Source organism: Balaenoptera acutorostrata, chromosome 16, assembly GCF_949987535.1.
Source record: "Balaenoptera acutorostrata chromosome 16, mBalAcu1.1, whole genome shotgun sequence".
Lineage (NCBI taxonomy): Eukaryota > Metazoa > Chordata > Mammalia > Artiodactyla > Balaenopteridae > Balaenoptera > Balaenoptera acutorostrata.
In genome coordinates this window covers 16,521,043-16,548,581 of record NC_080079.1, presented here as the reverse complement: position 1 = coordinate 16,548,581, position 27,539 = coordinate 16,521,043, and the positions used below count along the sequence as shown (strand labels likewise).

At 35.8% G+C, this 27,539-nt stretch overlaps 1 protein-coding gene across 1 annotated transcript in view; it reads right to left on the bottom strand.

The window, feature by feature from the left end:
• The window catches only part of CCDC186 (coiled-coil domain containing 186), a 46,053-nt gene that overhangs the window by 6,486 nt on the left and 12,028 nt on the right, over positions 1–27,539 (bottom strand). The window contains exons 3-13 of the mRNA XM_007173120.3: positions 25,767–25,893; positions 19,311–19,439; positions 14,268–14,480; positions 13,235–13,354; positions 9,763–9,867; positions 9,198–9,296; positions 8,944–9,030; positions 7,212–7,354; positions 3,824–4,079; positions 2,989–3,178; positions 1,719–1,799 (exon numbers count right to left, since the gene is read on the bottom strand). Coding sequence (XP_007173182.2) covers positions 1,719–1,799; positions 2,989–3,178; positions 3,824–4,079; positions 7,212–7,354; positions 8,944–9,030; positions 9,198–9,296; positions 9,763–9,867; positions 13,235–13,354; positions 14,268–14,480; positions 19,311–19,439; positions 25,767–25,893 — 1,550 coding nt within the window. The remainder of the gene's footprint in view (positions 1–1,718; positions 1,800–2,988; positions 3,179–3,823; positions 4,080–7,211; positions 7,355–8,943; positions 9,031–9,197; positions 9,297–9,762; positions 9,868–13,234; positions 13,355–14,267; positions 14,481–19,310; positions 19,440–25,766; positions 25,894–27,539) is intronic.

The following is a 27,539-nucleotide window of genomic DNA, read 5'->3' as shown; positions in this document are numbered from 1 at the left end:
GAGCCTGTGCTCTGCAACAAGAGAAGCCACCACAATGAGAAGCCAGTGCACCGCAACAATGAGCAGCCCCTACTCACCGCAACTAGAGAAAGTCTGTGCGCAAAAATGAAGACCCAACGCAGCCATAAATAAGGAAGGGAGGAAGGGAGGGAGGAGAGGGAGGAAGGGAGGAAGGAAGGAAAGGAAGAAGGGTCTAGTATGTCTCTCAGGAATAGAATGAGTAAGTGCAATAGAGAAACGAGAAACTCCAGAAAAGTCAGAAAAACAAGTCTGAAGTGACACCAAAATTAAACGGAGACAGACACAGATAAAGACAGAAGACAGAATATAGCCAGTGGGTTAAGCTCTGGAGCCAGTCTGCCTAGGTTCAAATCTTACTTCTCCACTTTCTAGCTGTGTGACTTTGGACAAGTTAACTCTCTGTATCAAGGTCACTTCATCTCAAAATGTGAATCATAATATGATTTGCCTCATAGGACTGTTATCCTCATTTAAATTAGTTAACATGTCTGAAGTGCATGAACAGCATATATAGTATGCACTAAGTAAATGTTAGCTATTATTTTTACCAATATCATTTGAGAAGAATTTCTAATCCTTTTTAACCTACAAAGACACATTTTTTTCCCAACCCTACTGTGCAGATTTAAGACAAGTAATATATCTTATCCAAGGTCATGCACAAATAAATGGTAGAGCTGGGATCTAAATACCCATGTGTAACCTCAAACCCATGTTCTTTCTACTACACAATTTTCCCACTATTGTAACAGTTGATGATGTTTTTTCCCCTAATGTGCAACTCCTGGGAGGCAGTGTAATGTAGTGGCGTGCCGACTCAAGAGCCTGAGAGTTCTGTTACTGTGGATTTTGGAAAAGTCATGCAAACACTATGAATCTTAAGTTTCCCCATCTGTAAAATGGGAATACAACACTTATTTCACATGGCTGTTCTGTGAGTAAATGATATGTTTAAAACATTTAGCACAGTTCCTGGCATTCCAAAAATGGTAAATATGCTGATATTTTGCCAATTATCATTTTCACAGTGCTATCAATCATAATTTTATAGACTTAAGTTTTGCTTTAGACTATAGGTATATTTACCATGAGAAAAGCAGAAAGATTTAAAAATACACACACACACACACACACACACACATATATATATATAAAATCTGATATATATTGATGACCATTTCATTAGCTCTCAGGTGTTAAAAGTAATATAAAATTAAAAGAAAAAGAAAGAGCATACTATACCAAATCTCTCTATAGATGGATACAAATCTGAATTTTAAAATGGAAGAGTAAACTGTTGCACAGAATAAAGAAGCAGGAAAGGAAAAGGAGGTAGGGAGACAGATGGTATAGAACCCCATGACAAACTTGAAACCCTGTCTAATGATTAAACTTAAACATTTAACTGGAAATATTTTTTACAACATAATTATGTACAACTACTACTTTTTATAATTCAAAATTAAAGAAAAGCATATCGATACTTTTTAAAACAAAAAATCCTATTTCTTTTCCTTTTTTTTTTGGCTGTGCTGCGGCTTGTGGGATCTTAGTTCCCTGACCAGGGATTGAACCCGCACCCTCAGTAGTGAAAGCACAGAGCCCTAACCACTGGACCACCAGGGAATTCCCGAAAAATGCTATTTCTTTTTATAATCAATCACTAAAAAACAACTGTAAAACCATTAGTTTTTCACCTGATGAACTAGAACGACTTCCCATGCTGCTGACTTCTTTATCATAGCTTCCATTCTCAACCTGATCTAACTTTCTTCGTGCTGCAGGAAAAAGAAATGGATTACTTGTGACAATTGTCATGACCATTGGCCCCCACTATCTCTGATTTTAATCGCTAAAATCACTTAGGCCAAAATGGCGTAAACAACAAGAGAAATTTCTTGAATATGTACTTTCGAAAGGAGGGCTGTAGGGTCATTCATATAAAATGACATCTAGAAATGTACAGGTCATATACAAAACATATGGAAACAACATTATGATAACAACTGATACTGGCATCACTTAGGTACACAGAACCTAACTTTTGGAGTCCTGAAAGATTTCGAAGAGCTCTACAGTACCAAAAATTTCCCCCAAATTTCCCTTCAATCACATCTATGAAAACAAACTAAATTCTTACGGCAAATATCTGAATATATTTATATTAAGTAAATGCCAAGTCTCTTTTACCATATTACTATATTTCACCCTATTTTAATACAAATACAGCAGTGGGGAATAGTAGAGAATAGGATGTCAGAATACATTTCTTATTCATCTTTGTATCCAATCACATAGCACAGACTCCCAATTTGTATGAATTTTTAAATGTAAGAAATCTGGGTTCCAGTTCTAGATGTTAATTGTTGTGTTCAGGTAATTTATAACCTTTCTGGATCTGTTTCCCCTAAGATTAAGGGTGAGGGTTCAATGATTTCTAAGTGAGAGGTCTACAAGGTGGGGGCAGGTACCCTAGATGCTGCACAAAACAACTCACAGACACGGGTAGGGAGAAAATATCAGAACTCTATTTATACTTATATTTAATCTAATCTTTTTAAATTTGTATTTTTCATGTTTTTCTAATGTGCATAAACTAGAGTAATACATGTTTAAAATTTACAAATAACTAGTTACAAATTGGAGAACAAATACTTAAATACTTTTTTATTGACAGCAGTATGTGATCAACAAAGTCTAGACACTACTGCCCTGGTAAGGTACTTTCCCAATTATTACATTTCATGGTTCTGTGAATAAATGTCTTTTAACATAGAACATGCTACAAACTATTCATGGAACTACAAGAAGGTCAGCCATGTGGTTTATTAACATTAATACATTAAAAAGAACATACAGCTCTAATCAATGTGGGAGAAACTGAAGTAAAATATATTTTTTCTGTAAATCCTTAACAATGAGAAGAAACAAAAACATTCAAGGTCTAAGTGTAGAAGAATTTTATACCTTGCTGAAGTTGTTTGGTAAGATCCTTGACACTAGAGGCATGTTTACGTCTTTGAGTTACTAACTCATCTTTTAATTCTTCAACCTGGGTACTCAATGCTTTAACTTCGGTTTGTCTACAAGTGAGTTCAGCTTGCAGAGTCTGGACTTCCTCTTTTCGCAGTTCTTCTTCTTTTAACAATCTACTTTCCTAAATATTAAATACGATAAAAAATACCAACTTTAATATGTTTCAATTACTGCTCACAGTTTAAAACCTTAAAAATACAAGGTCTTTCACAGTAAATTCTTCTGTCATCACTCCTTATCAGGTTTTGTTTACTGAGCTCCTCAATTTCTTTATACAGTAACGCAGGGGGATATATTAATGCATCTGCCATTCTATACATGTAAAACAACATGTGATACAGGTCTCTGTATTTTTTTTTTTCAGGTCTCTATGTCTGGACTAAAGTCTCAAATAATTTTTATGAGTAACCTGAAGATACTCTCACTACTTGGAAATATTAAACCATTTTTAAGCTACAAAAATATAGAAATTTAAAGCCCTTTTAAGAAATATATAGTAAATCCAGTTAGGAATGACAAAAACCCTGGTTTTCTTACTTTCAGAAGTGAAGTATTTCTTCCTAACCATGTTAGGGAAACATTTTTATTATAAACTGCATAAGTTGAAAGGAAAAACTGACATTTCTCATAGCATTTGAAATTATCAGAAAGTCAGTGCCAAAAAAAAAGAGTTTAATCAACTACCATTAAGTTTATGCTTTTAGGGAAATTTAATTTGTGCTTCTTGCTATGTTGCTTTAAAAGTTAAATGTACACTTATACTTACCAAATTAATATTTGTCTGTTTCATGTGTTCACATTGGCTTTGTAACTGACTTTCACTACAGGAAAGTTTATCAAACTGTGACTGCAAAGAATTGGATTCAGATTGAAGTTGTGCATTCTTACTAGTGAGCTTTTCTGTAAACAGTAGTAGCTCAGATTCTCTTTTCCTACTGCCTTCGATGTCTTTTTGTAGGTCATTAATCAAAGAATTAAGACTCTCCACTTCTTCCTTCAAATTTTCAATTTCTTGTTTACCTCTAAAAAACAAAGTTTATATTTAAGAAAAAAATTAAACTATTAAAAGACATTAATGGTTTGAGAATTTTCATTGAATGAAATGCTTTATGAAGGTACTTTTATTCATTCATCCAAATATTTATTTGGATTACTATGCATGCCTAATATATGCTAGGAACTAAGAGCTGGGAATATACATAAGCAAGACTGACATGGCCCCTGCTTTCAAAGAGCTTTTAGGCAAGTAGTGTGAAAAACCATTTTTGATGATGAAAGCACAGAGTGGGTCACCTAAGCTAGTGTAAGTGATGAGTAAACTAATATTTAAAGGGTTAGCAAACTTTTCCTATAAAAGGCCCACACAGTAAACAATGTAGGCTTCTGGAGCATATGGCCTTTGTTGCAACTGTTTAACTCTGCCACTGTAGTGTGAAAGCAGCCACACATAATACATAAAGGAATGAGAGTGGCTATGTTCCCAAAAAAAAGTTTATTGACAAACAGAGGCAGTGAGCTGGATTTGGCTTCTGGGCCATAGTTAGCTAATTCCTGGGCTAAAGGAAAAGTAACAGTGAGTAGGAAAACAAAATATGTTCCAGGTAGAGGAAAGAGTATGTGCAAAGCTGGGAAGGGAACAAGAGAATGACTTCTTGTTGGTACTAACAAACAGATGTTCAATACTGATGAGGATAAGGACAGTACTATATCCTAGCACTTAACACAGGGCTCGGCACCTAGGAGACAATTAATTAACATTTGTTAACCAACTATTGCTGAAATACAGAATAAAGAAGGAGAAGGCACAGAGGGAGAAGCAAGGTTACTAATGATCTTCCAAGCCATGTTAAGCCATCTGAACTCACTAGGCAATCCTTGAGGCAATGGGAAATCATTGAGAGGTTTGAGATTTCCTTTTTAAAAAAGATTATGCTAACCACAGTGTAGGAAACAGACTAAAAGGGAAGTAAGCAAAAAAACAAAACAAAACGGTTTGGAAGCCGTGGCAGTTTGCCAGATGAGAGCTGATAAATGGCTTGGACAATGGTAGTAGCAGTGGGGATGTAAACAGTAAATGGACTTGAAAGATATGAAAGAGTTGGCAGCAAAAATATTTTGTGACTGGTTACATGTGTGAGGGAAAGGAAAGAAGAGCCAAGGGTAACCCCCAGGTTCCTGGGTTGGAAAATCATGTGGATGTCACACTCATCATTCATCTCAGGAACATCAGAGAAGCATATTTGTGGACAAGATATATGAATCAGTATCGGACATATTATAAGTTTGAGGTGTCTTTGATACTTGTGTATCTGGAGCTCAGCAAAAAGGGCTGACGATAATTAACTTGAAGGTCCTGCAGCACACTACTGGAAGAGTTAGGATCACCCAGGGTTATAATAAAATAAGAACAAAAAACAGCTTTATGACATAAAGAGAAGGCTGCCAAGGAGACAGAAAAGATTGGCCAGAAAGTGGGGAGGAACACCAGGAAAGCACAAGGAAATGAAGCCAAAAGAACGGAGCATGTCAAGAAAGGTAATGGGCTTAGTGTGTCCATACTGAAAATTCAAGCAAGGCTTAACCTGGGAAGTATCTACTATATTTAAGGATGCATTAGCAGTTTGTAATGGAATGCTGGGGAATAAGAATAAATGGAGAGGAACAGAAGAACAAAGCATGTGAAGAAATGGAGAACGAGCATAGATGATTCTATAAAGACATTTCTGGTTGTGAAGAAAGGGAGAAAGGAGATCATAGGAGTTTTGATGTCTTTAAGATATAATATTTAAACATAGAAAGAAGAAAAGTCAGTAAAAAGAGGGAGGTAAGAGATAAAGGATAAAGAAGGAATAATAAGGAAAGTCCCTGAGAAGGCAGAAGAGCATGGGATCCACAGTAGGAGTAGAGACCACAATTTGATTCAGAAAGAATAGGAACATTTCTTCCATAATAAGAGAAGGGAAAGAAAAATGACTGCAGATGCAGGCAAGTTCATAGGACTGATAGCAAGAGGTTGAGAGAAGTGTCACCTGACAGCTCCCTTTTCTTCTGTGAAGTAAGAGGTAATCGCCTGACAAGAGTAAAGAGCAGGGTGAGAGGGAAGATCAGAAGTGTGAAGAAAGCAGTAAGGTTTGGAATAATGCTAAGAAGATGGGGAGAAGGCTCTGACTAAGGACATACGGTAGGACTGGAGGTGCATTAGCATTCCCAGTTGAGGTTGCTAACCATGAATTTATAGCAGCACCAATCTGGATGACGTTGAGATTTCTTCAGCAACACTCAGCAGCCTGGGTGTTGGTAGGGTATGAAAAAGAAGGTATTTGGATCCAGCCTGAATCCAGGCTCTCTCAGGTAATGTCGTAAGTAGAATTTAGCTAAATGGTTTTATAAGAAGCCAAGGAATAGGACTTCCCTGGTGGTGCAGTGGTTAAGAATCCGCCTGCCAATGCAGGGGACACAGGTTCGAGCCCTGCTCTGGGAAGATCCCATATGCCGCGGAGCAACTAAGCCTGTGCGCCACAACTACTGAGCCTGAACTCTAGAGCCCAGGAGCCACAACCACTGAGTCCATGCGCCACAACTACTGAAGTCCGCATGCCTAGAGCCCGTGCTCTGCAACAAGAGAAGCCACCACAATGAGAAGCACGCGCACCGCAACAAAGAGTAGCTCCTGCTCACCGCAACTAGAGAAAGCCCATGCGTAGCAACAAAGACCCAAAGCAGCCCCCCCAAAAATAAATAAATTTATTAAAAAAAAAGAAAAGAAGCCAAGGAATAATGTTACCTCCTGACCTTGAGCTACATACATGCAAAGATATAGACACAGATACATATCTACCTTTTAGAAGAAAAACTACTGTGTATAAGTAATAGAATTTGAAAGCTAAGGAACGGATAAAAAACTACAATCCATTCTGTCTTATAAATAACTACTGCCAATGTTTAGGGAATACAAACTTTGAGTTTTAGAAGCCGTGATGGGAACTCCAAAGATAACCCAAAATAAGTTCAAATGAAGACAGGAATTAAAAATTTTTTATCTAGTAAAATATAAAATTATTCTTATTTAGTGCACCAATTGCATTTAAAAACAGAAATGAGATAGAATCAAAAAGCCGGTTGATTAGCATAAACAGAAGTTGCTCATTTTATACCTTTGATGCTGCTCCTGTATCTGATCTGCAATTTTCACTTTGTCCAATAAATTCTGAATTTCAGCTTTTTGGCGATTAATAATTTCTTTATATTTTGATAATTCATCTTCTGTTCTCAATCGTTCATCTTCTAGACATTTTACCTATCAAATAATCATAATCTAGTTAAACTACAAACAATATTTTCTTGTTCTTTATTAGCTATTTCAGACAGTGGTTATATATTAATAATCTAAGCTAAATTCTGAAGCAATAATAATTAACATGAAGAAAATATAATAGGAAGTTAACAGTCTTGGGTTTCAGTTTCAGATTTCTCATGATTTAGTCATGGGAGTTTTAGCATGCCACTTCATTTTTGCTGAATCTCCACTTTCTCATCTGAAAAGAGGATGTACCTTCCCTATCTACCTCAAAGTACTGGCATGAAGAACAAATAGAAAGGTACATGAAAGACACTTTAAAAATTATTAAGTGATCGCAAATTCAAGGTGGTTACCTAAAAGCCTATTTCTAAATAAATGAAAGATATATAATGATAACATACTTCACACTTAATTAAAAGGGAAAATATTATTACAATGAGAACCATAACATTGGAAAATATTTAAGAGGTTGTTAGAAATTAAAACTGTATACAAGGGACTTCCTTGGTGGTCCAGTGGTTAAGAATCCGCCTTCCAATGCAGGGGATGTGGGTTCGATCCCTGGTCGGGGAACTAAGATCCCCCATGCCGCAGGGCACCTAAGCCCCTGCACCACAACTACTTAGCCTGCGTGCTCTAGAGCTCATGTGCCACAACTAAGAGAGCCCGCGTGCTGCAACTACTGAGCCCACATGCCACAAGTAGAGAGAAGCCTTCGTGCCGCAACGAAGAGCCCACGTGCCACAACAGAAGATCCTGCATGATGCAACGAAGATCCTGTGTGCTGCAACTAAGACCCAACGCAGTCAAATAAATAAATAAATAAATAAATAAGCAAACATTAAAAAAAAAAACTGTATACAAGACTATTAAATATACCTAGGAGAAACGTAAAGGCTTTCTATTATTTTCTTTCTTCTTTTCTTTTTTCATTAATTAATTAATCAATTAATTAATTTTTGGCTGCATTGGGTCTTCATTGCTGCGTGCAGGCTTTCTCTACTTTCTCTAGTTGCAGCAAGCGGGGCTACTCTTCGTTGCGGTGCGCGGGCTTCTCATTGTGGTGGCTTCTCTTTGTTGCGGAGCACAGGCTCTAGGCACGCAGGCTCAGTAGTTGTGGCACTCAGGCTCAGTAGTTGTGGCTCACGGGCTCTAGAGCACAGGCTCAGCAGCTGTGGCGCACGGGCTTAGTTGCTCTGCGGCATGTGGGATCTTCCCAGTCCAGGGCTCGAATCTGTGTCCCCTGCATTGGCAGGCGGATTCTTAACCACTGCGCCACCAGGGCAGTCCCTATTATTTTCTGACACAGCTCTAAAGCCCATGTAACAGAGGACCAAGGATAACTTACAGATAAAGCAAATGTGCTGTGAAACAGGAACGTTTGGCAAACACTTTAAAGGGACTGAAATGGAAGACACTTTTATTTCTCTAAGAGTCAATTTTGTTGCTAGGGAATTGACATGCTACTCTTTGATTCTGGAATATTTCTATATAAATATCCTTTCCCCAAGATTAAAAAATCAGAATGAGTACAAAATTAAAGATATTTACCCTTCCTCTGGAGTCATGACTAAAGACTGAATTACCTTTGTTCTCAGTGTTCGTAGCTCATCCATGCCCTCCTTAAATGTCCTCTTCAGATCTTCTAGTTCCTTTATTTTGGCATGATGCATCTTTAAAAAAGTTTAAAAGAAACCACAAATCATTATATGCTAAACCAGATCTAAAATTTATTACTTGCTCCTTCCAGAAGGCCTTAAAAGTAGCTGGCAATAAGTACTTGTTGTTTCTCTCCTCTATATTATACCATCCAAGGTATACAAAGAACAAAGCTACTCACTTCTAGCTGGTCAGATTTTTCTTGCATTTGTTTTTCAAGTTCTCCCTTTGTGACTCTAAGCTTGGCATCAAGTTCATTTGATTTAATTTCTTCTGATTCCTAATGGGAAAGAAATGACAAAAGTATGACAATTTTTAAAGTTTTATGTTTTGAAATGTGAAGAAGGCTTTTGCAATTAAGTTTCCTCATCGTGACATACATAGCTCATGTATGTAAAATTGACGACTGTATTCAAAGATTTTAAATATGTCAATTTTGCACCAACTAGAAGAGCATACTTAACATATATAACACCATAGAGTGGGCTTTTTTTTTAAGTTATACCTTTTCTTGTACTCTTCATTCTTCTAACGTTTTCTAGTGTTTTTATTTGGTTAAAAACTTCTCTAGTAAGATCTCGATTTAAGCTGCAAGTACTTTAACATAGGAAATAGCCCGTATTTAATTTAGCTGCCCTACCAAATCTATTCCACACTTCGAATATTGTAGATACAAAAATTTATGAAACAAGAGTACTGATATCTGGCATAATTTGTTACTAATCTATTCAAAAATTTAAGCATACCTGATATGTTTTTATCATATCCTGACAATTTTTCCGAATTTGATCTGCTTCTTCCTTTGCTTGAGTTAATTTTGTTGTTGTTTCTTTGAGTTTATCTTTGGTTTCCTGCATTGACAAAAAGACAATGTGAGATGACAGAAAATATATATTGGTCTCTGTCCCCAGTTCCTGGCACAGAGCTCCTAAAACCCTTGTAATTTTTTAAGTGATAAAAACATTAGGAGCATCTCTTGTTCTAATACTGGTCTTTAACCTCTGTTCCTGTCACAGAGCTCCTGAAATCCTCATAATTTCCCAAGTGATAGGAGTGTCTTTTGTTCTAATGAGGTGACTCTGACTGGACTCCTGGATGGCTTCTGGATGACAGCTGGTCCCCAGAAAGACCAAGCCATGGTTAGAAGCTTGGAATTTTCAACCCTGTCCCCCATTCCCTTGAGAAGGCAGAAGGGTAAAAATGGAGTTAATGATCAATCTCAAGCCTATGTGATGAAGCCTCTGCAAAAAAACAAAAGTATGAGGCTTGGGGAGCTTCCAGATGGTGCACACATCCAATATCGGGAAGGTGACACACCCTAACTCCAGAGGGACAGAAGCTCCTGCACTTGTGACCTTCCCAGACCTCACCTTATGTATCTCTTTATCTGACTGTTCATCTGACCCTTTTTAATGTCCTTTAATAAACTGGTAAAGGTATGTAACTGTACTCATTCCCCAAGTTCTGTGTGGTACTGTAGCAAATTTTTGAACCCAAGGCGGGGGGGTTGTTAGAACCTCCAATCTATAGCCAGTTGATCAGACACACAGGTGATAACCTGGGCTTGGGACTGGTGCCTGAAGTGGGAGGTGGGGGAAGTCTTGTAGAATTGAGCCTTTAACCTGTGGGATCTGACACTATCTCCGGATCGATAGTGTCAAAACTGAGTTAAGTTGTAGGCCACTCAGCTGGTATCACAGAGAATTGCTTGTTGTGGGGAAAAGCCTTCACACATTGGTAACCAGAAGTGACAGAAGTGAAGTGTTCTGTGTAAAAGTAAAACAGACACAAAGGGAAGAAACCCACAGTAGGGAGAACTGGATTTTTCCCTACACTGAAGGAAAACTGGGTTTCTCCTTTACAGACAGCAACAAGGTTGGCATAGTGATGTGATGAATGGTGAGAATAATGACCAGACAGTAGAGAAAGTTCTTGTCTTAGCACTGCCACTGGAGTCAGATACTATTCTAGTAATAACATTTTATGCTTCTGACAAAAAACTAAATGTGGCCTGAACAGTTAATTGATAGTCATTAAATAAAGTTAAATTTGATAGAGTTTTCATCAAATCACTAGAAGTTACTAACCTGAAAAGACAAAAAAGAGCAAAGTGTTTAAGCAGTTCTTTGTAGACCCACATAAAAGACAATTCTTTGGTTTATGGCCAAGGTATCTATTCAAAACTTTTTTACAGATTCATGCTGCAATTTGGTTTCTGTTCCCAACTACTCTCCTAAAATAACAATTCTGAAGGTCTGCAGGGACTACTTTCTCATCAAATCCAATTGCTTTTTCTCATTTCTTATTCTTGACTTACCTGTTCCAGTTCTGATCACTCCTGACTCTCTGAATAGCCTTCCTATGTTTACAAGACAACATACTCCTGTTTTTGCCCACTTCATCATTGCCTTCGCTGTCTCCTTGACTAGCCAGACTTCCTGTGGTGACTGTCCAAGTACAGCCCTAACCTGTAGCTCCAACGTTCTCCTTCAGAGTACCCATCCAGTCCCATAATTTGGGCTATCATGTGGATTTCAAATGAGAGTTTAGGTATCATCTCCTCCTAGTAGCTTCCCTTCAGAAAGGGGCAGAAGCTGCTATTCTGCCTTCCCATAGATAGAATCCAGGGAATTCCTAGATTGTAACACCTGATACATTGTCCAGCAGCTTACATGCTTCCCCCATTGAGGATACAGCTTCTGGATAACACCTAGCTCAGCAGTTGCCACATATTAATTGTTCACGTAATAAATGTTGAATTAACGAAGGAATACCTAACATAAACCTTGTGTCTAGTTAGGCTGGTTTTCCCAAACACCAAATATTCATCTCCCTTTTCTCTCTTATCTTGTTGTTCCTCCACTTGGAATGCCTTTCCTGTCATCTCTTAATGTAAACTGCATCTATCCTTCACACATCGCTTCTTATACGTCATTTTGTTTTTGGATAAACCTACCACACACTTAAGTGCCTACTTACATACTTTCAGTTGCAGGTCTTTTAAAAATAATTTGACTTACATTAAAACTGTGTTATTTTTAAAATATAAACATTTGAAGGCTTTTTCAAACATTGTTTTTTTTTCAAATATTGTTTTTTAAAATATGAGAATATTAGCTCAACAAGAAGGAGGAAAGAGAGAGAGAGAACAGAACTTTATCTGTTTTCTCCCCCACTTCTATATCATCAATAACTAAAACAGAGCCTGATACATAGTAGGTACTCACTTCATTTATTCAAAACATAGCAATTAAGAGATTCCTGTGTCAAATACAATTTTAAATGGTTTGTAGCCCTGTGTGAGCCCTAAGGATTGTTACCCCTACTCCTTCTGGCAGTTCTTTCTCTGCCCATATAGTTTCCTAACACTCATTTGCTGATCAGCGATTAGGTCAGAAACCTACCATTCTCTAACCTATCTTTGACCACTGTCAACACAGACACCTCTCCCTACAGTTTTCTCTGATATTATAATGTACAAATATCCAAAGGTTAACAGTTCTACCAACTTAGGATTATTTAAAGAGATGCCAATGATAATTTAAACAATATCATTAAACCTATTTTTGAAAATGTGGTAACTGTTATAAATAACATGGCTTTGTTTAAATAATATTTCAAAGTTTTTTTTTTTTACTTCACATTCTGTCATCTTCAGATTTTTATTACTGCTTATACCAGTTCAGTTAGTGCTTAAAATTATGGCATCAGGTACCAGCCTTTATCACCACTTTTTATTATATTGTTTAATAATATGATATTCATTATACACAATACCAACAGAATTATATTCATAATAAACAGATAAGGAAACTTTTCTTTATTATGTTTATATTTAAATAAAAATTCATATTTCTTGATTATAAGAATTGTATCACTAATAATTTTTTAAGAATTTCCAGAGTTTACTTTCAATTTTGATAACCTACATATTCTCCTCTTCCCCCTGAACCTGACAATGTTTAATATAAAATACAGCACACTAAAAATGCTTAAAGAACAAAGTCATTGGGGGGTTAAAAACAATGAATGATAAAACAACATTCTATCCAATTTAATATGTAAATCATGCAAGGAAATATCTTTTCACTATCACCAAATATTCAGGCCCAAGCTATCCTACAGGAGTCACTAAGCTTTATGCCTCATTCATAACTATTACTGCACGTGCTCTTAAAACTGATTCTAATAATTTTTCCACTGTATTACAGTACTCACCTTGTGTGAATCCATTTCTGCTTTTAATTTGTTTTGTGCCCATTTTACTTTAATGATGTGAGAGTTGATATCTTCCTTTAATTTGTCTATTTCTCTGACGAGTCTAGTAGTTTCACCTTCCTAAAATAATATCACTAGGTCATATTTTTCATTTAAACAACCAACCAATCATTTGTGTATCTTTTATATCTCAAGCTAATCAATGCAATAACACTATAATTCAGGGCTAGCACATTATGGCCTATAAACTGACTTAAAGTTCAAATCATAAGAGGACAGTAAAAGCCTAAAACCAATTAATAGACATAAGATGATTAACATTTATATTTTAACCAACTAGTACGCTGTGAGTATAAGCATACCTTTCTGATTCTTCTCAACTGGCTGACTTTAAGATGAAATATGAATTAAATTGGTTTTGCCAGAATTCTTGAGAACAATGACAACATTCCTGAACTAAAAGTTAATTAATAAAAAATAACATTGATTACCAAGAAATGATAACCTACTGGACACAAGACCACGCCATGAGGATGCTAGTTAATAGCAAGGACTCTGAATAGCACAGTAATTAAATCTCCTTGGACAGCATGTAAGAACATGTTTTTCTACAAGTAAAATGTAAATTCTATTCTATGATGTGTAAGTGTTACATTAAGATTCTGGTCAAAGTATACTTCTGGCTCAAAAACTACTCACATTTTGACACACCATCTATATCTTTTACTAAAATAAAATCTTCCTTTGAAGCACAAAGTCATTTCTTCAACATGCAGATTTTAAAAGAAAGCTTTTAAAAAGATCTGTCTAATAAACAACGTGTCAGTTTCTCATCTTTTCATAGGAAAAACTTTCTGCAGCTAAGTAACAAGATATTGGAATTATTAAAGCATTCACATTCTTTGAAGGTAAACTAAGAAAAACAACTTTATGTTTAACAGTGGTTTAACCATGTTAAGTTATGATTATCTGATTAAATAAGGAAAAGCAAAGAGAATAAGCTTCAAATAAGATACAATATCAAAAGTTATACCTTTGTTTCATACAGCTGGTGCAACCGTCCTTTCTCCTGAGAAAGTTGCTTAATTTTGTTAGTGTTTTTCTCATATTCTTTGTTTGCATCTCTAAGTTTTTTTTCAAGTATCTCTTTTTCCTTTCGAAGGTCTAAAGATTCCTTCTCACCTCTTACATACTTCATTACCATTGCTTCTTTTTCCTGGCGTGCCTCCTCACATTTCTTGTTGGCCTTTGAAAAAAATATCTAGCATTAATAAAACATATTTTTCAAATAAAAATTAATTAAAACAAATAACATTTTCCTATAATATCACCAATGTATTTTTTGGTCTTTTACACAAGATTTTCAGGACCTGTGTCATGAAATTTTAAAAAAGAGAAATGATACAATGAACAAATTAATATCACTAATATTTGCTTCTTCCCTTTCCTAGTCCTCTTCCTTTAGCTAATATGGTTGCTGTTTTCTGTTTACTCCTTCAGATCACTTTTCCACTCTTTCCCAGCCCACCCTGTGCTCTGGGAAAGTGACCATCAGGGACCATATCAACAAGTTTCTTTGCCCTCATACTTCCAGTTGGGTTTGGCCAACAGGAGGCACTAAGCAGAAGATTAGGAGGGTAGGCAGAGAATGAGATCTGGCTCCTCCAGAATCACACACTGTTCCTGTCAGATGACCTCTCTATGCAACTACCTTCTCTGGGTTGTACTACCTGCACCGTTTCCTTATTCCTTTAGCCCAAAGAGTGATAATGGCTCCTCCAGCAGCCCCAAGATCCTGCATTTTCCCAGGCTGGACTCCCTAAATCTCACCCATACCTTTGTAAAGAGTCCTTTTATGAAATTCTCCCCAAATCACCAGCTTCTGTTTTCTGTCAGGATCCTGACTCTATGGCTGACAATTTCTAAAATCTATAATCTTAGCTCCCTCACAAAAAAGTAAGTAATATGCTAATTAGTGATCGCTGAGTTCCTCTGTATGAAAAGTATTTGGCATTTTAATAAGAAATACCTAATTGGATTAGGTGTGACATCTATCTATACACTAACTTAAAATTCTCTGTAACTATAAGCTGGTACTCCATACTGTGAAATTTCATACAATGAAAACTTCTACAGATAGCCCTTCATTTAAGTAAATTCATAGTTTGCAAATATGATGAAGCACATACTTATTTTACAGAAGACGGATCCTTAAACTTTAAGGATCTTCAATGGCATCTAGTGGTAAACTCCAACTAATACTATAACTGAATTGAAGTAGGTTTAGCATTAGGATAATGTGGGAAAACCTCCTATGCTCTGATGAAAAGTGACTGACAAAAAATGTTTCATGAAGTTCTGCTACAGCTGATAAGCACATCTAGTAACCACTCAAAATACTATACATATAAGCACTTTGAAAAATCATCCAATTGGGATTTTTCCCCCTATTGAAATAGCCTACTAATTTTCAAGAGAAATTAAAGAAAACACTGGAATAGGGATGGCAGAGATCCCTGAGGATTTGATGACATGCTTGTGGACAAATGATTGACAAAACCGTGATGGAACTGGCTGACAGAATTAGCTAGATTTTTAGATAATTGAATAACTGTACTTAGAAAAAGTCAACTAATGGTAATGTCAACTTTAAAAGAAGTCCAGTTCCATGATAACTTAATGCTTAGATAATGGATTAGCTTTTGGGAACACAATGAAGAATAAGCCATCGTAAGTCCTGGAAGAGCTCACTACCTAGTAAGAACAACACATAAAGATTATAAAACAAATAATTTCTAGTGGATGAATGTACAAAGTTCTTTGAAAATACAAAAATACTAACAGTCCCTGGGAAGGGTTGGCATGAAGGGTGAAAGATGCTATTTGTACTTGAACTAGGTGCTATACTTGAGCTAGACATTGAAGGATTCAGTAAAGGGATCAGTCAAGGAAAGGAATTCAAGGTAGAGTGGTTATCATGCACAAATGCCTAAAAGTATAAAATAGCATGATACATTTAGAGGACATTAAATTATTCTGTAGTGCTTAAACTTGGTGTGTTGATTGCAGTGGAGAGGAAGTAGTTACAAAACAGAAAAGAAGGTAGAGATCAGATCTTGAAAGGAAGAAGGACTTCTCTTGTCATGCTAATGATTTGAGATTTTATCCTAAAGGCAAGGAGAAGCCAAAGAAGGATTTAATAAAAGGTGTTTTAAATTTTATTAAATTAAATTATGTTTTAAAAAGATACCTGGTAGCAACATGGAAACTTCATTGAAGTTAAGAGATAAGAAGCAGAAAAAAGATAATTATAATATATGAGATAACATATTATAAGGTTCTTAACTACAGCAGGGAATGTGCACCAGAATGTCCTGTTACTCAGAGTCATCCCTGAAACAGCTGCAAAAGAACAACCTGGGGTGGGACTTCCCTGGTGATCCAGTGGAAAAGAATCTGCCTTCCACTGCAGGTGACACAGGTTCAATCCCTGGTCGGGGAACTAAGATCCCACATGCTGCAGGACAACTAAGCCCGTGCGCCACAACTACTGAGCCCGCGTGCCGCAAACTTCACAGCCCACGCGCCGTGGAGCCCTCGCACCACTAGAGGAGCCCGCGCACCGCAATGAAGAGCCCACGTGTCGCAACTAAAACACGACACAGCCAAAAATAAATAAATAAATTAAATTTTAAATAAATAAATAAATAAAACAAATGGATTTATTTAAAAAAAAAAAAAAAAGAATAACCTGGGGTGCTAAAAGTTCACATTTTCTATATCCCACCCCAGATAATGGCAGCACCTACTTCATAGATTGTTGGGAGTATTAAATGAGATAATTAAGTGACTACTCTTTAAGCTTCTATTGAAAGTCCATTATGGCACAGATAGAGGAAGAGGAGTCAGTAAAAGTCTTCAGATATGACTAGTTTAAGATGTTTATCATTGACTTGGATGAAGATATGAGTAACATAATTGATAGGATTCAATAGTCAGCTAAAATTAAGATAAACTGTAGAAGTAGTTCTGCTTCTCCAAGTATGGCAGATGAACCCTCCCCATTCAAAACACCAAAACTTTTAGATGAAATACAACAAATGTTTTTTTAATGCACAGTTGAGCTGACAAGAAAGTATGGGAAATTTCAGGGCCAAAAAATCTAAGAAGCAGCAGGAATCCAGAATGCTTCGTTAGGGCTGAATACTTACCAATACAAGGTCATGTGGGGCTGAGGGAGACATGCTATAAAGTCCCTAAGAATTTATAACTAACTCTACCCTCCTGTAAATTTGAGGTTCAGATACATTCTACATATCTGTTCTGAGAAATGGAGAAACCTCAAACTGGAAAATTAAACTGGGGAGTGTACACATGTGTGTGCAGGAACATGTGCACACTCATGCTAGGAAGCTATTTCTAAATAAAACTCACCAGGTTTGGTGACTCTAGGTGAAGGGTAAACAAGTGTTCATTTTACTATTCTTTTACCTTTTCTAAAGGCTTAAAAATTCTCAAATCAAAAAGTTGAGAGGAAAAGTTAGGGGAGAAAAGGAATGAAGCCAATCTAGAAACAACTGAATGGAACAATCTCCAAAATCTACATAATAATACCCACCTCTTAGGGTTATCCTGAATATTAAATAAGTGAATACTTGTAAACCATTTTCAGCTACTATTATTAACCTCACCTACACTCATCATTAGAGAGGAAACAGATACAGAGTAGTGAGCGTAGTATGTTGCCATTTGTTTAAAAACAGGGGGGAGGATGGGAGGAAGAAAGGAAATATATACATGCTTGTCCATGCAACACGTATTCTGAGAAGGATATACAGGAAACTGGCATCAATGGTTGCGTCTGGGAAGGGCGTGGAGTGGGAGAAAAAGTTTGGAAGAAGACATGTTTTACTGTTTGAATTGTTATTGTGCACATTTTACTATCATTTTGTTTTTATTTTAAAATATAATTCCAAAGAATATATATAAGTATATTTTTATTTATTTATTTATTTATTTATTTATTTATTTATTTATGGCTGCGTTTGGTCTTTGTTGTTGCGTGCGGACTTTAGACGCGGCGAGCAGGGGCTACTCTTCGTTGCGGTGTGCAGGCTTCTCATTGCAGTGGCTTCTCTTGTTGCGGAGCACAGGCTCTAGGTGCGCAGGCTTCAATAGTTGTGGCACATGGGCTAAGAGTTGTGGCTCATGGGCTCTAGAGCGCAGGCTCAGTAGTTGTGGAGCATGGGCTTAGTTGCTCCGTGGCATGTGGGATCTTCCCGGACCAGGGCTCGAAGCCATGTCCCCTGCATTGGCAGGTGGATTCTTAACCACTGCGCCACCAGGGAAGTCCCCAAGAATACACACACACACACACACACATTTTTTCTCTTATGAATTTATTTATTTTTGGCTGCGTTGGGTCTTCGTTGCTGTGTGCGAGCTTTTCTCTAGTTGCGGAGAGAGGGGGCTACTCTTTGTTGCGGTACTTGGGTTTCTCATTGTGGTGGCTTCTCTTGTTGCAGAGCACGGGCTCTAGGTGCACAGGCTTCAGTAGTTGTGGCTCGGAGGCTCTAGAGCGCAGGCTCTGTAGTTGTGGTGCATGGGCTTATTTGCTCTGCAGCATGTGGGATCTTCCCTGCCCAGGGATTGAACCCGTGTCCCCTGTGTTGGCAGGCGGATTCTTAACCATTGCGCCACCAGGCAAGTCCCCAAGAATATATATATTTTTAAAGCTCACTAGGTTATTCTAATGAAGCTATGTTTGGGTCCACTATAACCAACAACTTCCTAATGTCTTATCTTCTACATTTTTCTTTAATTAGTATAAAAGGTTTGAGAACTGATAGTGTAAGTTTTAAATATATAACATTTCTAATGCTCAGGGTCAGCATATTGTAAAGAATCACAGGAATAAAGGTTGAAGTTTTTTGTAGTTAGCATGCATTTATGTATTGCTTTAGCGTTTTTTAAATCCTAATCCTAATACACACTAATGTCCAAAATTGTCTAAAAGGGTTACTTAATAAACAAAAAATCATCAGAAAGTTAATAGTAATAATGACTTGAAAAATACCTGTTCCATCCGATGGGCCATCTCTTTGTGTAACTGCTGAACTGCATTTTTAGTTGCAGTGTCTTGAGCTAGTACTTTATCTTTGGAAGCTTGAACTTCTTTATTAAGTTCCTCTATTCTTGATTCTAACTGTAAAGAAAATTATTTCCAGATTATTTTTATAGTTATAACAAACAGACCACCAATATTTCAAATAAATATAAACAATGTAAACAAGCATAAAGATGGCAATGAATATACTTCAGCCATAGAAATCAAAAGTAAATGTTAGCAATGTTCTGATATATCAATAGAATTAAGTCAGGATAAATCTGAAGCAGATTCTGATAAGATGGATGATAAGCTCTAGAGTAATTACCAATGAAATAACTCAGAAAATATCATGAAAAAAATTTTAATGTTACATATTTACTTAATGCAAAATAAAGCAGTAAATGAGGCACAGGGAAACAAAACAGAAACATACAGAAAGACATATAGAAAATATAGACATATAGAAAATTTTTAAATGGTAGACAAAAATCCAACTGTCAACAGTCACGTTAAATGAGAGTAAATAATCATATCAAAAGGCAGAGATCTTCAGACTGGAATAGAAAACAAGATCCAGACTGGAATAAAAAACAAAATGTTGTTTACAAAGGTACTTTAGGGAATTCCCTGGCAGTCCAGTGGTTAGGACTCTGTGCTTTCACTGCCGAGGGCGCAGGTTCAGTCCCTGGTTGGAGAACTAAGATCCCACAAGCCACGCGGCACAGCCAAAAAAAAAAAAAAAAAAAAAAGGTACTTTAGATTCATCTCATAATGATAAAAGGGTCAATCCAGCAGAAAGGTATGACAATTATAAATATACATGCACCTAATAATATAGCACCAAAATACATGAATCAATAACTGACAGAAATGAAGAAGGAAGTGGACAATTCAATAATAATAGTTGGAGACTTCAATACCTAACTTTTAGTAATGAAAAGCACTAGAAAGAAGATTAACAAGGAAATAGGAGACTTGAACACAACTATGTAACAACTAAATCTAACACATCTATACAACATTCCATTCAGCAACAGCAGAATACACCTTCTCCTCAAGTGCATATGAAATATTCTTCAGGACAGAACCGATGCTAGGTCTTAAAACAAATCTCAATAAATTTAAAACACTGAAATCGTACAAAGTATCTTCCTTCGACAACCATAATGGAATGAAATTAGAACTCAGTAACACAGAGAGAAACTTGACAATTCATAAATATGTAAAAATTAAACATCTAAATAACCAAGGGAGGAATCAAAGAGAAATTAGAAAATAAGGTGACAAAAATAAAGATACAACATATTTATGGGATGCATCTAAAGCAGTGTTTAGAGGGAAATTTGTAGTTATAAACATCAATATTGAAAAACAAGAAAGGTCTCAAATCAAAACTAAACTTTCATCTTAAGACACTGGGGAAAAAAAAAAGAGCAAACTAAATCTAAAGCCGGTAAGAAAAAGGAAACGATGAACATTAGAGAGGAAAGTAATGAAATAGAGAATAGGAAAATGGAGAAAAATCAACAAAACAAAAAATGCTTCTTTGAAACGATCAACAAAACTGACAAACCTTTAGCTAGACTGATCCCAAGAATCAAAATGAAAGAGGGACATACTGACCTTACAGAAATAAAAAGAATTATGAATAAATATTATGAACAATTTAACTTAGATTAAATGCACAATTCCTAGAAAGACACAAACTACCAAAACTGGCTCAAGAAGAAATAGAAAATCTATATAGACCTACACAGGCATATCTCAAGAGATATCGCAGGTTCAGTCCAGACCACTGTAATAAAGCAAGTATCGCAATAAAGCAAGTCACACAAACTTTTTGGTTTCCCAGTGCATATTAAAGTTATGTATACACTATATTGTAGTCTATTAAGTGTGCAATAGCATTATGTCTAAAAAAAACTGTACATACCTTAATTAAAAAATACTTTATTGCTAAAAAATGCTAATCACCATCTGACAACACAGGTTGCCACAAATCTTCAATTTGTAAAAACCACAATATCTTATGAAGTGCAATAAAGTGAAGTGCAATTTAAAAAAAGGCATGCCTGTAATAAGAGATTAAATTAGTAACAAAAAAAATTTAAAACTACCCACAAAGAAAAATTCAGGTCCAGGTGACTACATAGGTATAGTCTACCAAACATTTAAATAATTAATACTAATTCTTCACAAATTGTCCCCCCCAAAAAGAAGGAACACTTCCCAGCTCAATCTATGAGGTGAGTACTACGCTGCACCAAAACCAAACAAAGACATCACAAGAAAAGAAAGCTACAAGAGCAATAGCTCTTATGAATATAGGCAGAAAAATTCTCAACAAAATACTAGCAAAACAATTCTGCAATATATAAGAAGCATTATACTCCATGACCAAAAGGGATTTATCACAGTAAAGCTAGGTTGGTTTAATATCCAAAAATCAATTAATGTAATACACCATATCAACAGAACAAAAAACACATATATCATCTCAACAGATATAGAAAAAGCATTTGGTAAAATTCAACACTCTTTCATGATAAAAATACTCAACAAACTAGGAATAAAAAGGAACTTCTTCAACCTGATAGCATGTATGAAAAGCCGACAGCTAACACCGTACTTAGTGGTGAAAGACAATGCTTCAGAAATAAGAGAAGGATATCCACTCCTGCCACTTCTACTCAACATTGTATTGGAGGGTCCAGCCAGGGCAATCAGGCAGGAGATGAAATAAAAAGCACTCAGATGAGAAAGGAAGAAGTAAAACTCTCTACATGCAAGATGACATGATTTTATATATGGAAAATCCTAAGAAATTCGCCAAAAAATTTTAGAACTAATAAACAAGTGCAGCCAAGTTACAGAATATAACAAAATTGTTGTGACTTCCATGGTGGTGCAGTGGTTAAGAATCCACCTGTCAATGCAGGGGACATGGGTTCAAGCTCTGGTCCGGGAAGATCCCACATGCCGCGGAACAACTAAGCCCATGCGCCACAACTTCTGAGCCTGTGCTCTAGAGCCCACGACCCACAACTACTGAAGCCTGCGCACCTAGAGCCCATGCTCCACAACAAGAGAAGCCACCGCAATGAGAAGCCCGCGCACCACAACGAAGAGTAGCCCCTGCTTGCCACAACTAGAGAAAGCCCATGTGCAGCAACGAAGAGTCAATGCAGCAAAAAAAAAAAAAAAAGGTTTCTATACACTTGTAATTAACAATCTGAAAATGAATTAAGGAAACAACTCCATTTACAATAGCATCAAAAAGAATAAACTACCTAGGAATAATTTTAATGAAGGCTGCAAAACTTACTCCGAAAACTACAGAACACTTTAGAAAGAAATTAAAGATCTAAATAAATGGGAGGATATCCCTTGTTTGTGAATTGAAAAACATACTACTGTTAAGATGGCAATATTCTCCGAATGAAGTCTACAGATTCAATGCAATCCCTAACAAACCCAGTTGGCTTCACTGTAGAATGACAAGTTGATAGTAAGATTCATATGGAAATACAAGAAACTGAGAATAGACTACCTTGGAAAAGAAGAACAAAATTTGAGAACTCACACTTCCCAATGTCAAAACTTACTGCAAAACAACAGAAATCAAGATAGTGTGGTATTAGCATAATGAAAGACAAATAGATCAATGAAACAGAACTGAGAGTCTAGAAATAAGTTGATGTATCAATTGGTTTTCAACAGGGATGCTAAGACCATTCAATAGAGGAAGAATAGTCTTTTTAATAAATGGTTCTGGGACAAATGGATAGCCATATACAAAAGAATGAAGTTGTATATCATACAACATAAAAAAAAATTAATTCAAAAAGAATCAAGATCTAAATATAAAAGCCTAATTATAAAACTCTTAGAGGAAAACATAGCAGTAAATCTTCATGATTGTGGATTTGGCAATGAAGTCTTACATACGACACCAACTGCACAAGCAATAAAAGAAAAAATAGGTAAAATTGGACATCATCAAAATTTAAAACTTTTGTCCTTCTAAGTACACTATCAAGAAAGTGAAGACAAATCCACAGAATGGGAGGAAATATTTGCAAATCATATATCTGATAAAGGTTTATAATCCAGAATATAAAAAGAACTATCACTACTCAACAATAAAAAAGTTTAAAAATGGGTAGAGAAAATACTTCCCTAGAAGTATCTATTTAAGATATACAAATGGCCAAGAAGCACAGGAAAAGATGTGTAATTTCACTGGTGATTAAGGAAATGCATATCAAAATCACGAGATACCATTTCACAACCATTAGGATGGCTATAATAAAGAAGTCCAATAATAACAAGCATTGGCAAGGATGTGAAGAAATTGAAACCCTCATACACTGCTGGTAGGAATATAAAATGGTGCAGCCACTTTGGAAAACAGTCTGCCAGCTCCTCAGTAAGTTAAACATAGAGTTATCATTTGACCCAACAATTCCACTCCTAGGTAGACACCCAAAAGAAAAGAAAGCATATGTCCACACAAAAACTTCTATATCGCAGCATTATTAATAATAGCCAGAAAGTGTAAACAACCCAAATATCCATCAGATGATGAAAGGATAAATAAAATGTTGTATACCTACACAACAGAATATCACTTGGCCATTAATTTAAGTACTGATACAAGCTACAATTTGATTGAAACCTTGAAAACATTACACTAAGTGAAAGAAGCCAGATATTATATGATTCCATTTATATGAAGGAAAAGGACACATATTATAGGATTCCATTTATATGAAATGTTCAGAATTGGCAAATATAGAGAGAGACAGAAAGTAGATTAGTTGTTCCCTAGGGCTGGGGGGAGATAGCTGCAAGGGGTTGGAGGGAAATGAGGAGTGACTACTAATGGGTTCAGAGTTTTTTGTATGATATAATATTCTAAAATTGTGGCAAACCCTGCACAACTAAAAACCACTGAACTGTATACTGAAATGAGTGAATTATATGGTATGTGAATTATATCTCAATAAAGCTGTTATAAAAAATCCTAAATATTAGTTTACATATAGTACATGTGTACTAATTTTCCTTATGACAAAATTATTTAGAGCAACACTGTCTAATAGAAATATAAGCCACAATTTTTTAGTAGCCACATTTTAAAAAGCCAAAAGAAACAGGTGAAATAAATGTTTTATTAAACCCTATAAATATCATTTCAACATGTAATCAACATGAAAAACTGAGCCATTTTATCTTTTTTTGTACTAAGTCTTCGAAATTAAGTGTGTATTTCACACTTACATCACCTCTTAATTTGGACTAGCCACCTTTTAGTGCTCAATAGCACTATGGCTAGTGGCTGCCATATTAACTGGTGCAGATTCAGAGATAAGATTAGGAAAGAAAACTCTGCTACACTGGCTAGCAAAAGAATGGTGAATCGAATTTTCTCTTGTAAAAAGGTACAACCACTAACAAGCTCGTGAAAAGAACAGCTCTGGTTCACCTCCATCTATTTAGCCTGAAGTTTCTGGTCATCAGCAGTGACCTGCCTAGCAAAATACAGATTCAGCCTACTATTAAGGCACCCTCACACTTTAAAATTCTAAGTTTGGTCTGCATGCAGTAGCCCTTTCCACACAAAAATCAGGATTAAATATGTAAAATTTTACAAATATGGTCACCTTCCAACTATGTAAAGGTTCATTAAGTATACCAAGGCATAGATAAGTGAAACTTGGTTTTTTATTATATTACTACCAGCTGTTTACTTTTATTTTCATTATATAGCTTTCTGTGAAAGATGAGGCAAAAAGAAAGACTTTTAAGGCTACAATGTTTCTAATCCTTCCCACAGAAGAAAGAGCAGCTCAGAAAGATAAAGAGCAGCTGAACTTTACTACCAGTCTTCAATATGAACTTTGTCAATCCAAGCATCACAGTACATTTTAAAAAAAAGAAAAAAAAAAAAAAGAAAAAAAAAGAAACAAAGAAAGAAAAGGAAAGGCTGGGGAAGCTAGCTCACCAGATAAAATCTGAAGAGAACCAGTCTTCAGTACAGTATAGTTCACAAAATACTGAGAATGGAAACATATTAAACTATAAGCTTGAAAACATTCTAATGCCAGATATAAACTTTTAGGTATATACTGCTTCTTCTGAAACAATCTATTTGACTGCCAAACAAACAGTCTTTCCCGCTCAGATTTCTATTATATATAGAATACAGTCACACATATCACATAGAAATATTAATTTATATAAAACAAAAAGATCAGACTATGATTCCCAGTTCATAAAAGAGAATGCTTCACATACCAAGCAATCTTCTGCATTTAAAGTATGATTTAACTTACAGAACTTCAATTTACACACAAATATTCAGGAACGTATTTATTTTATATATTGAAGAACAGACTTTAAAGATTTTTGTCTTTTTACCTGTTTAATTGTGTTCATATGCTGCTTCTCTGTTTCTGTTCTTTTTTTTAGTTCTTCTCTTAAATTGTCTTTTTCTGAACAAATGTCTAAGATAAGTTCCTGATGCTTCTTATTTTCTTTAATTAACCTAAATATAAAAAGGGCAGTATCAGTAAAACATAATTAAAAATGACAATGTGTAATATAATCTGTTTGCAGACTGGGGTGTACATACCTATGAGTAAGAAATGAAAATTCCCAAGTAATCCTTTTGTAATGATATATTATACTTTACAAAACATTCTCTGGCCAGTCAGGCTATTAACTTTTTCCTAGAAATTTGTATATTTCAAATTAAGAGAAATATAATCAGATAAAGAAAACCACACTCTTTTAAGTTTATGTCTACAGGCATATGAATTACGTAGTTCATCCCTTCAGCACTGGAATCCCTTCAGGTCAGTCAGTGGCAACCAGGGGCAACTTTTCCCCTCCAGGCATCTGTCTGGAGAAATTGTTTGGTAGCCGCTCCAGCGGTGAGGGTTGCTACTGGCTTCTTGTGCATAGAGGCAGGGATGCTGCTAAACACCCTACAATGCACAGGACAGCCCCGGCACCAACAAAAAATGATCTGCCCCCATGTGTCAATAGTGCTGTGGTTAAGAAATCTTGCTTTAGGTTTTTAGACTATTTTAATGATATTCTTATAGTTACAAAAGTAGTCAATGTAAAATAATAAAGTTTAAGCAGAAATTTCATTTTGAGTTCCCTAGAAAAATATAAATAAAACCTTAAAAATTACCCGTAAAAGTACTCAGAACTATGAAGTAACATACCTAAGAGGGTTAACAGCTAATATTTTAGGATTACTAGCAACAGCTATTATTTGACATTTATTGCACAATTACTATTTACTAAGTTTAGCTTTAAATGCATTACTTAACACTCAGGTCTATAAATTAATAAGTCTACAAAATTATTATTATTATGCTTTATGAATTTGAAAACAAACCAAAACTGAAGCCTAGAACTTATTCCAGGTTATATAGCTAGTAAGTGGTTGAACTGAGATTTGGACCCAGGTCTAATTCCTTGCCATCTTCTCCTTTGAAGATGCCTCATTTACTCAACAAATGCTCACTGGGTACCTACTATGTACCTATATTAGTCTATATGTTGGGGGTACATCAGCAAACTGTCCCTGCCCTCATGATGCTTACATTCTAACAGAGAAATTAAACAATAAATAGATATATAATGAAATACCAAGTTGTGCTTAAGGTCTATTAAGAAAACTAAAGGAGGGCAAGAGGACAGAGAGAGTGACTTGAGCTGTGATTGTACATAAGGTAATCAGGATAGACCTCTCTGAGGACAGGAATGCAGTGAGGAGGAAAGTCATGAAAATGCTTGGGAAAAGAGAAAAATGTGTAGCATGCAAGTTTCTTCAAGCCTTTTATGGTATAGGGGTTTAACTTTGATTATGTACATGATTAAGGTGTACACTCAATTTGTTGCAAAAAACAACCTGAAACACAAGAATCCTGACTATACCTCAAAAGTAAACAATTTAGGGAGGGAGAAGTGAAGAACAGCAAGCCCTGAAATTGTTATTCTTACATGCCAAATGCACATCCTATACACAAATAACTGTTCTTAATTAAGAATTCTCGTTGGGACCTTGGACAATAATATTGGTGTTAGAAAACAGAGGAATGGATGTATAAACAAAGCCATTTGGAAATAGATGCATTCATGAAAATTTAAGCCAAAGGAACTGAAAGGTAGTTTTCT